The 12,776-nt window shown below is 34.0% G+C and overlaps 1 protein-coding gene across 1 annotated transcript in view; it reads right to left on the bottom strand.

Annotated features, from left to right (window-relative positions):
• LOC132757385 (uncharacterized) overlaps window positions 1-12,776 on the bottom strand; it is a 119,857-nt gene that overhangs the window by 65,737 nt on the left and 41,344 nt on the right. The window contains exons 5-7 of the mRNA XM_060748654.1: window positions 2,075-2,221; window positions 477-553; window positions 170-240 (exon numbers count right to left, since the gene is read on the bottom strand). Of these exons, the coding sequence (XP_060604637.1) occupies window positions 170-240; window positions 477-553; window positions 2,075-2,221 (295 nt within the window). The remainder of the gene's footprint in view (window positions 1-169; window positions 241-476; window positions 554-2,074; window positions 2,222-12,776) is intronic.

Raw genomic sequence — 12,776 nt, 5'->3', positions numbered from 1 at the left:
TAAGTGTTGCAATTTCTTTTTCCTTATGTAAACATGAAGATATTTAGATTGCAATCATATGTTTGCGGTGCAAAACTATTCATTTAATGATTATGTGTTGTGTTGTTTTATCAATATAAAATCAGCATATCAAAAGTAAAGAAAGAAACACAATTTTAATGTGACTTACCCATTGGACTTCTTAGCAAAAGCTATAAGCGGAAGTATAAATGGGTTCATGAGTCTATTAGCCATCATTTCCTGAAATAAAAAATAGTTACAAAACGTAAGCATCAATCAAAGGCTTTGCTAGAGTGGTGGTATTCATTGTTCTTTTACAAAATGCATTTTTACATGAATTGAATAATAATTAGTTTGATAAATTTCTATGAAATATCAAATTTTAGAAGGAAAATAATAATTCAAAATGTTTATTTAAAAGACACAAAAATTGAATAAAATACATAAATGTTCTTGCATGACAGAAGAAATCTTACCATTCGGGCGTGTTTTTCATTTTGTGGACTGGTATTTGTTTGTATCTTTTTGACGGCGACAGGAATTCCAAATAATTCTATATAAAAATAAAAAGAAAGGCGCAAGCTCGTACAAAAAGGGGAATACTACTGAATTAATACACCATAAGCCATTGACTTATTCCTCATAGTTATGATAAAAAGTTCAGATATCATATATATAAAACAAGAGGGCCATGATGGACATGAGTCGCTCACCAGAAACAACTGCTTTTCAGTATTGGAAACAATTCTTCTAATGAACTTGCTGAAAGGCAAGTCCAACTCTTTCGGCTCTTTTCAGCTCAACTATAACTTGCTTCTCCATTAATATACTTTCACAACACTGATTGTTTCTTTTTTTCTTTTTTCTTTATAATAGACAATAGGACCAATAAGAAGGCTACAGACAAAGTTTGGTGATAATATCCATCAATTATTTTAGTAGGAGAATGATAATGTTCAAAGGATTTTCTATTTTTAGCTTTAGCTGCCCTTAAAAAAGGGGTCAATCAAATTAATATGAGCAAACTTGATAAAGACTACCTAAGAATGCTACAGACACAATTTGTGATCATCCATCAAATAGTTTCCTACAAGGAGACATTTAAAGGTATTTCTAAGTTAAGCTTTAGGGGCTCCTAAAAAGGGGCAATCATATTAATATGAGAAAACTTAATAAAAGACTACATAAGAATGCTACAGATAAAGTTATGTGATTATCCAACAATTATTTCAGAAAGAGATGATGTCCAAAGCTTTTTATATTTTTAGCTTCATTGGCCCACTAAAAGGGGCCAATCAAATTAATATGAGCAAACTTGATAAAAGGCTACCTAAGAATGCAACTGACAAAAATTTGATGATCAGCCATCAATTACTAGTAGTTCTGTAGAAAGAGATGCTTAAAGATATTTCTATTTTTAGCTTTAGCGGCCCCTTAAATGGGCCAATCAAATTAATATGAGCAAACTTGATAAGAGAGTACGCATAGAATGCTACAGACAAAGTTTGGTGATCATCCATCAATTAGTTCTGTAGAAGCAGACATTAAAAGGTATTTCTTTTTTAGCTTTAGAAGCCCCTAAGAGGGGCCAATCAAATTAATATGAGCAAACTTGATAAAAGACTACCTAAGAATGCTACAGACAAAGTTTGGTGATTCCAACAATAGGGCCACTAAGGATGCTATAGACTAACTTTGGTGATAATATCCATCAATTAGTTCTGTAGAAGCAGATGTTCAAAGGTTTTTTCATTTATAGCTTAAGCGGGTCAATCAAATTAATATGAGTAAACATGATAAAATACTACCTAAGAATGCTACAGACAGATGCGTTCATCAAAAATATATTTGATTTGTTTCTGAGGTCAGTTTTATTATTTCAAATAATCCATGGATGAGGATTAAGTCGTAGGGAATGTGGACATACAGTTTTCATTTAATGAACAAGATAATTATTTTAACTATATGATAAATTATATGTAACGTTGGGTTAATATTAAGGTGCATTAATGGCATCATTCTGCTTTAACATACCATGCCAGTGTTATGGACAAAATTAAGAAGATATACTTACTGCTACTATATACTTGACCAAAAGCACCTTCTCCTATAGCCTTCTCATATAGTGATTTTCCTAAAGCTTCAATCTGTATTTCTGTTAGTTGTATTAGTCGACCATCAAATTTAAAAGAATCCTTTTGATCCTTTGTTAAACATGTTCCTACAATTAATGACGACAATAATGTTAACATTTGTTTTTACCAAATATAAAACTATTTAGCTATCATTGTTAAGGACAACATTTTTTCAAAAAATTGCATATTTTTAGCTGATATAATGATTAGAAATTGTGAGTTTTTTCAATCAAGTTGAACGATGATAACCGTCAAAAAACATCTGACCATGACCAAATTAGAACTTGACTTTTCTGGTGTATACAAGCACTTGCAATGTCAACCTCGGACATACATTCCTTTATATATAGATAACAAACGAAAGTTCTTATTTTTTCTAAGTTCAAGAAGGATAACTCTGTCAAAAATCAACAAAGCAAAACAAAAGTCAAACTTGACTTGTATTTTCCTGTTAAAAACCTGTACATGCGATTTCAACATTATACATACATTTTTAAAAAAGTAAAATGCTGAAATTAAAAACTACAGTTTTTCCAATGTTCAAAAGGGAAAAATTTATTCCAAATTATCATTCCATGACGAAATTCCAACTTAACCTGCTTATTCCCATATATGTCAAATTTTTGAGTTTAATGTGTACAACTGTTAAAGATTATTAATGTTCACTGAGAAATTATTCTTATTCTTTTAAAGTAAAAGAAGCATTATAACTGCCAAAATTCAGTGAACATTGACCAAATTCAATCTTGATTTTGTCTTTTCTTTGATGTATACATATCTCAAATTCGAGATGAATGTGTACAATTGTAGAGGTATGGAACAGAATTAATGCATTTATTCTATCTTGCCTGGTGACATTGGAACTTGCATTATGCTTAATTCCATCTTGCTTGATGACATTGGAACATGCATTATGCTTGATTCCATCTTGCTTGATGACATTGCAACTTGCATTATGCTAAATTCTATCTTGCTATATGACATTGGAACTTGCATTATGCTTGATTCAATCTTGCTTTATGATATTTAAACAATGCATTATGCTGGATTCCATTTTTCATTATTTCATTCAAACATTTCGTAGTGACCAATTCTTTCATTGAGTGATAACTATTAAACTGGAACAAGCCATTTGGAATACTAAAATGTTAACGTTATATACCTTTATGTATAAGCTACATTTTTTCATGCTCTATACAAATCATTTACGGTTTAGTTTTTTTGTATTACTTTTATGTAGAAGTCATTTAAAATTCACTTTTTTTCCCTGATATATTTTGTTAAAATATGTGACTTATTTGATTTATAGCTCGCATAGCGTGATTACTATTAGCTTTCGCTTATATCCATTATTCAGTGTTTATGTTTAATAAAGCTCGGTGTCTGATGCTTTGTGGATTATGTTTGATCATCTTAAATTATGATAAACAATTTAAACTATGTCTAGCGATTTGTGAACTGTTAAGGGGCGAGAACTCTGTTATCGATATCAACGGAATTTTTCCACGATTCGCCTTTCATCGGAATTTTCCGTATAGATACTGCGTACATGTATATATAAATACGTACTGAGCGCTTAATACATAAATTGCAGTTGAAAGAATATAAATACAAGTAGTAAAGGATTATGCAATATAATTTTATATATGTATACAGTCTAATAGAAAATATATGCTCGTAAACAGTTATTCAATGGGGCAGTTACACGTACAGTGGCGGATTCAGGCCCTGGCTTCAGGGCTGCACCTCCCCCCAAATATACGTTCATGAGCTGGGATGGAATATATACGTGTCAATTTCATGCAATTGTCTTCTTAGTGTACTCCCTTACCAAAACATATTATGCTGCCATCCAGTTGTTAAGCACCTGCCTAGGTACTGCGAACTTCAATGTCTTTATCTAATGACTTGGACATTAAAAAGCAAAAAGTATTGGCCTGGCAGTCTGATCAGGAGCCATGCTGTTCGCTGTCAGTTTCTCTACTTGTAAAAGAGTTGAAAAGCGAACAGCATGGATCCTGATCAGACTTTGCGGACGCACAGGCTGGTCTGGGTCCATGCTGGTCTCAAACCCATTATGTTGGTTTTGTCGTGACGCGGCTCACATGTTAGGCATATGTGTGTCTGATTATAGATCAGACATCCCGCACACACCACCACATTCACATACATTTGTGCTTAATGATATACTATGCACATCTTTCAGTAATATATTTTTATCACAGAAATTTATTGAAATCTATAAAATTCTTACTAATTATGTTTTATTTAAATAAAAACATATACACATAATGTATAGGAATCTGCTTTTCTTATTACGGGTCAAGTAAAGTTGTGTCTGTCTTTAAAAGAAACTTCCATATATTTTTTGTAATAACACTATACATGTATATGCATACTGCCCACTTACAGTGTAAAGGATTTAAAGCACAATATTTGTGTGACGCCAAATTATATTTATTTTATTTTACAGAAAAAAAATCAAGTTTGTACTGTACTAAGCCGTGGCCACGATTTACTAAGTCGTTTAAGTCGTGGGAACGAGATAACTATGTCGTGCAGACGAGATAATTAAATCAGATTACACCATGATTTTCTAAACTTAGAAGAAAATTTCTGTATAAAGATTTACGTGCAACATTAATCTTTGAAAATAATGAAGTGTTCACTTTAAACTTGATACATGTCTTCAGGATCATAAGATCCATAAATCATACATTAATTTTGACTAAGTTATAGCCCTTTGTTGGGACAATTCTATGATAGAATTGGTCATTTTGTACGTACAGCGGCCTGTAAACATCGTTTATACCATAACTTGAGAAGGACTTAGTCCTGGATTATTTTATTGGGTAGGGACATTGCCCATGGACAGTAGATATCCTATAAGGATTTTTGAGGTCACGGGTCAGATAAACATGACACTTCATGTAAAATCCTTGTCTGATGAATGATTGAGAAAGAATAAGCCGTAGTTTATATAACCTAAAAAGATCAGTAGATGACACTTAAATTTTTTTAGGCAATGTGGTCAGAAATCAGGGTCACAATGACGCTAAATCTTTGACCAATCAATAACTTGTATCAATGGCACTTTTACGGACAGGAGAAGTAGGGGCATCCTTGTTAGGAAAATTCATATAATTTTTAATAGTGTAATTTGATTGGTTATTTAATTTATCTCGTTCGCACGACTAAACTTTTTCGTGGCCACGACTAAACTTTCTCGTGGCCACGACATAGTAACTTGTTCCAACGACTTATTTATCTCGAGGCCACGACTTAGTTACTCGTGGCCACAACATAGTATCTCGTTCCCACGACTTAACTGTTTCGTGGCCACGACTTAGTAACCCGTGGCCACAACATAGTATCTCGTTCCCACGACTTAGTAACCCGTGACAACGACACAGTATCTCGTGCGAACAAAATAAATAAAAACACACACATGTCACCTTTGTGTCACCGTAAGTTTGAGCATAGTATATTCACTTTCACTATTGCTCATACAACTATCACTCACGCTCAAAAAGAAGTGTAAACACTTGTATAAAAGGTGAGTGTTGCCACTTGTACGATGAGTTATTACAGAAATCTATAACATTTTTTTTCCACATGTTGGAGAAATCTTCAAAAACACGCACTTTTCGTCTGTCGCATCGTGTTCTCTTGTTTTTCCAGTAAATTTTCCCTTTACATGTCAGTCCCCAACTAAAACTGTTCTGTATACGCCCCTGTATAAAGGGCACGTAACTTTGTTTTACTCCACGTGCTAAAAAATACGGGATCGTCCGGAAAATAACGTGATGTACCGACAAAGCGACACCTGCTGTCATAATACGAACACAAATTGTTGCAACTCGCATTATTGGATAGTGTTCAGACTGATTGCTGGCGGCATCCATGTTTGTGTATCTGATTGCAGTGAATGAATCTCATTTTAAGCGTAAAATCATTAGGAGCAGTCTACAAAAATTGTTTTGCACATGCCCAGTTTCAAAACACGGCTTAACTTAAACGAAAAATTAACATCGAAGTGAACAAATCGGTACATAGAAAAATCGGAAAATTTCATTTACGTTACTTAACACTACGTGCATGGATGCTTCATTCCTGTATAAATCGATTACCGTATTGTTTTCTGAATAACGTTTTACTATTTCATGTTCTGATAAATAGTTACAGTGAACATTATAGCTACAATATGACCATGCACTATATATACCGCCTGCGTGGTCGAGGGGTTAGAGTCGATGACTTTTAATCAGTAAACTTTCTGGTGTGGGTTCGATCCCCGGGAGAAGCTTTTTTGTTAGTTTAGCGCGGAGGAAGGTTGTCTGGTACTGGTGTAACTCTCCAAGAACGATGGTTAGGAAACTACCCGCCTATATGACTAAAATACTGTTGGGAAAAGGCGCTCAATGAAACAAACAAACATATTATATGACCGAGTGAACCGTGTATTGATTCTATTGAACCGGTATATCTAAATAACACAAAGGGAGATTTTTTGGCGCAAATGGCACAAATTTTATCTCAAGTTTGATTTTCTTCTAATATTGTGGTTGGAGGCATGCAGCTTCATATACTGTTTATTCCAATAAACAGTATATAAAAGTATAACAGTATAACAGTATATAACAGTATTTACTGTTTATTCCAATCAAATGATATCAACATTTTTTATGTAAACTTGTTTGATTAACATACATACTTTATACTCGTTTTGGAAAATGTAGAGGAAATGCTTCCTTATATTTAACAAAACAGTAAAAGAAACTTTTATTTTGAAAATACTTTTAATATATATATAATTTTTCTACAAAGGGAACTGAATTCAAAATACAAATGTAAATGATATGTATATTTACATTAAGTTACATTTTTTTTGCAGAAAAAGTATCCCTAATGCACCAAGAAAAAAGTCCATTTCTCCGGCATATAATATTTTAAAACATTAAAAAAGATGAAATGTAAAACAAACTTTCATTGCAATATATATAAAATAAATTCTATTTTGTTTAATAATTGTTATTTATAAACATTCATTGTGTCTGTAATGCAAAATATCCCCAAATATTTTCGAATTAAACAAATCTTCTACTGCAGCAAAAAGACCTCTCGCATGCTTCTTTTTAAAGAAGCAAACTTGTGCTTACTGCCAACTGCTTAGTGCGTACTGTCATATGCGACTAAAATATCGCTATCGTTGTCATCTTCGTTTTCGTTGCGCATTAATCATGTATTGCATTATATTTGTAATCAGTGAATATGTTGAAGCATATGAATGCTAATACACATCAAATTCGCCAATTATTGATAAAAATGAATAATTTATTGTGACATAATGTTGACAATATAAGTGGCAGATTTATAGCAAATTAAAGGTACTGACAGAAACTTACCATGTTACATACAGTTGTATCAAGAACAAGCAAAGAATGTTATCTTAAACAACAAACATAATACGTTTTCCTTTATAAAAGATACAACTAGAACTATCGCTGAATGCGATTCATACCCCCACCAATGTCCTTGACAGAAGACAACTTGGAAAGGTGGTTAAGGGAATAACTTAAGTGGCACAAATACATAAAAAGAAATTATCTCTGGTGAAAAAAATTGTACAGGTAATAATAAAAATATCTATTATCAAATCATGTTCGAAACAGTTACAAATAACCTTTCATTTTCCCAATATACTAAACTTTTATAAGTCAATTTTTGACCTTCAAGTGTGGCCTTGACCTTCAGCTGGCACAAGGGTATGATGGGTTCTGCACATCGCCCAATTGGAGAGAACATTTGAGTAAAGTTTGAAGAAAATCCTTCCATTAGTATAGAATTTATAGAGCGGACACAACATATTGTCTAGTATTGATTGTATGTAAATTTAAAGACTTAAAAAGGGGGATAACTTTGTCAAAATGCAATACAGAGTTATGAAACTTGACCTACATATCGTAATTGTGACACCTCATATATCTTTTAAGTTTCAAGCAAATACCAATGCTAGTTTCCGAAATAATTTCAAGAACATGTTTTAATCTAAGAACATTTTCTAAGTCAATTTTTGACCTTCAAGTCTGACCTTGACCTTTAGCCTGCACAAAGGTGACATGGATTCTGCACATAACCTTGTTTAGGTGAACATTTGAGAAAAGTTTGAAGAAAATTCTTCCATTAGTAAAGGATTTATAGAGCGGACACAACATATTGTCTAATATGTGATTGTATGTAAATTTGAAGATTAAAAGGGGCATAACTTTGTTAAAATGCAATACAGAGTTATGAAACTTGACCAGCATATCTTAATTGTGACACTTCATTTATATTTTAAGTTTCAAGCAAATACCTTTCTAGATTCAGAAATATTCAGATATATGTTAAAATTAAAGAACATTTTCTAAGTCAATTTTTTACCTTCAAGTGTGACCTTGACCTTAGCCGGCAAAAGAGTGACATAGGTTCTGCACATAACCTTGTTGAGGTGAACATTTGAGCCAAGTTTGAAGAAAATCTTTCAATAAGTGTAGGACTTACAGAGCGGACACGACATATTGTGTAATATTTGATTGTTTGATATTTGACCTTCAATTGTGACCTTGACCTTGAGCTGACACATGGGCAACATGGGTTCTGCACATCCCATTGTTGAAATGAACATTTGAGCCAAGTTTGAAGAAAATCTTTCAATTAGTGTAGGACTTACAGAGCGGACACGACATATTGTGTAATATTTGATTGTTTGATATTTGACCTTCAATTGTGACCTTGACCTTAAAATGACATATGGGCAACATGAGTTCTGCACATTCCCTTGTTGAGGTGAACATTTTAGCCAAGTTTGAAGAAAATCTTTCAATTATTGTAGGATCTACAGAGCGGACACGACATACTGTCTAATATATGATTGTGTTTGATATTTGACCTTCAATTGTGACCTTGACCTTGAGCTGACACATGGGCAACATGGGTTCTGCACATCCCCTTGCTGAGGTGAACATTTGAGCCAAGTTTGAAGAAAATCCTTCAAGTGGTATAGGAGTTATAGAGCGGACACGAAAATGGAGACGGACGGACCGACCGACCGACCGACCGACGCGACAAAGCGAATCCATTATAGCCCCCCCGCCCCACATTTTGTGGTGGGGGTATAATTAAACATAAACCATATTAAAATATGTGAGTTTGATGGTTTAGTAGGGAACACATCAGGTTGCAATTACATGAAAGTGCATTCAGTAATCATAAGGCATGACTGAATTCAGCAAAACGCAGGTTTTCATCGTCATAAAGAAGTATAGAAGCAAGCATAATGTAAGTCCCGATATCATAAAGCAAGATGGAATAAATGCACTAATTCTGTTCCATATAGAGGAAATAATAAACAAACACTGAAAAATTCTTTAAGGAACATAACTTCTTTAAGAAGCACAACCATGTCAAAAATCAACACATGACCAAATTCGGATTTAACCTGCAATTTCTTATGATATGAGGGCTGTTCGAAAAGAATTGCTTATTGTCCTCTATCTCGTGATCCACGTGGGGCACCATAAAAACCAATACATACCTGTATAGGGTAATTCAATACCTACACAACGGCGTATAAATGTACATGTTAGACTAAGTGTAAGACATTAAATTTGCCATTTAAATAAACGCAGTCATTGACCACTGTAGTAAAAGGCTGTGATGTAACTTAAATTTTCTACCAATGACCATTGATGTTGAAAATTTAACTAAATCATAAAACCGGAAGTCGATTAGCAACACACCTGAAATGGAATCCCACAATATGGGACCATATGTCAATGCTTTGGACCACATATCAAGAGGCTGTGGTAAGTAGTTGCTGAGAAAACTGTTCCTACTATTGATCATTAATTATGCCGAAACTTTAACTAAGTGGATGAGCTACATACCTGACATTAAAACCCACGGTATGGGACCACGTGATAATGCTGTACACCAAATATCAAAAGGCTGTGATAAGAAGCTGCTGAGTAAACTGTTACGAAATATCCAACCATTAACCATTAACTAAGTCAGCAAACAGGAAGTGGATGAGCGACATACCTGAAATCTAATCCCACCATATGGGACCATGTGTTGATGCTGTTTGACAAATATCAAGAGGCCGTGATAAGAAGTTGATGAGAAAACTGTATCAAAAATTTCCTACCATTGACCATTTAAGCATTACGCCTCAAGATTCATGCTAATTTTCATGAAAATTTTTAAATTGTATCTGAATGTTTGATATTCTGAAGTAACCAAATGGAAACAATTTACACATTTTCAATGCCGCATACAACCCGCGTAAATTACTAAAAAGTGGTCAAAATATGCATAAATAGCCCTAAATAAATAGCATTAGTAACGCAGTAGAAATATAGTTGTAAATACTGAACAAGAGCGATCAGTGATCACATGTGTCGCCTCATGATGGCCAATTTCATGTTGGGACAAGTTTTGTGACAGACGGAAAAACAGACGGACAGTGCACATCTACACTTGGTAGTTGGTACTGATCATTCCTGTAAAGTTTGGATAAAATTGCACCAGTAGTTTATGAGGAGTAGTCCGGACAAGCTTTTGTGTATCTGGCAATACACAGAAAAAAAATCACCTTTTAATCAAGGGCCATAACTCGGCCAAAAATTATTCAACTGGAAAACCCGTGCAATATGCGCAAGGACTTGAGCTACAGATCAATCCTGTAAAGTTTCATTGAAATTGCATTAGTGGTATAAGAGAAGTAGTCCGGACAATCTTTAAAAATAAAAATTATTAAAGGGCCATAACTCTGACAAAAATCATTGAACCGGAAAATGCTGGCAATATGCACAACAAGACTTGGTACTAATCATTCAAGTAAAGTTTGGATTAAATTGCACCAGTAGTTTCTAAGTAGTCCGGGCAAGTTTTGTGACGGACAGACGGACGGACGGACAGACAGACAGACAGACAGACAGACAGAAAGACGATGGAGAAGGGATCCCTATATGTCGCCACTACTCCGTAAAGGCGACACAAAAATCAGTCGTTAATCGCACAGAACATTACAGAATATTACTTGAATCTTGAATATTTTTACATTTCCTAAAATTTTAGTACAATTTTTTTTAAGTTTGATTTTATTGAAATATTTTGACTCATCTGGAGGCATGTAGCTTTAATGTCGAAAATTTAACTAAGTTGGCAAACAGGAAGTAGATTAGCAAAAGACCTGAAATCAAATCCCACGGAATGGGACCACATGTTAATGCTGAATGCCAAATATCATGAGGCTGTGATAAGTACCTGCTGAGAAAACTGTTACCAAAATATCCTACCATTGACCATTAATGTCGCAAATTTAACTAAGTCGGCAAACAGGAAGTGGATAAGCGACATACCTGAAATCAAAGCCAACGGAATGGGACAATGTGTTACTGCTGTACAACACATATCAAGAGGCTGTGATAAGTAGTAGCTGAGAAAACTGTTACAAAATTTTCCAACCATTGACCATTTATGTCAAAAATTTAACTAAATCAGCAAACAAAAAGTGGATAAGCGACAAACTTGACGGTCTGAGACCACATGATAATGTTGTATGCCAAACATCAAGAGGCTGTGATAAGTAGCTGTTGAGAAAACTGTTACGAAAGTTTTTTCCTATCTAATTCTTATTATCAGATTAGTGGTCAAATATATTGTTATTCAAATAAAAGATCAGAGTAGGAATATATCAATGCAGTTGATTCTAGTGAATTTGTTGGTGAAGGTCATATTTCACACAGCCTAAATTTCATGACTACATCAAAGGACAACACAGTAAGAGACTTTGTCAAAATCTAGGTCAGCTTATATCAAAGTTCACTTTACATCTTAATCTGTGCACATGGTTCAAATTTCATAGCTGTACTTCAAAGGACAAGAAAGTAGGTCACATCCTCAAAATCTAGGTCATCTTATATCAAAATCCAATTTTAAAACTAAAACTGTACAAATGGTCAAAATTTCATTGCTGTACATCAAAGGACAAGAAAGTAAGTCACTGTCCCCTTGGCCAAGGCAAAATTTTGACTCAAGTGTTTAATTCAAAACAATCTTGATACAGGTCCACCAAACAACATTTCATGTCAAATACTAGTATCTAAGCTGTAGCTATCTCTAATTCAGAAAACATTTGTTTTAGTTTCTATTTTTACTATGTGTATATAATGAGTATCAATGCACCCGGGAAGGGCCAATTTTGACACCAGGGGAAAAATTTGAACAACTTTGGTAGAAGATCTATAGATGATAGCAAACATCAAAGCTCTATGCCTTGTACCTTCAGACAAAAAGATTTTTTTATTTTTTTACTATATGCACATAATGAAAATCAATGACCCCCTGGGCGGGGCCAATCTTGACCCCACGGCTAAAATCTTGGTAGAGGTTCACTTCGCAAAGTCTCATGCCAAATATATAACATCTAGCCTTTGTCAAATCAGAGAAGATTTTCAAGTTTTTACTTGATACATAATTATATGGAAAACTATCGCCTCTGGGGCAGGGCAATTTTAACACTAGGACCATAATTATTTTTTTTATTTTTTACTATATGTACATAGTGAAAATCAATGACCCCTGGGGTGGGGCCAA

This window comes from Ruditapes philippinarum, unplaced genomic scaffold (assembly GCF_026571515.1).
Source record: "Ruditapes philippinarum isolate M1 unplaced genomic scaffold, ASM2657151v2 ctg302_1_1_1_1, whole genome shotgun sequence".
Taxonomy (NCBI): Eukaryota; Metazoa; Mollusca; class Bivalvia; order Venerida; family Veneridae; genus Ruditapes; species Ruditapes philippinarum.
This window is presented reverse-complemented; position numbering and strand designations above follow the sequence as displayed.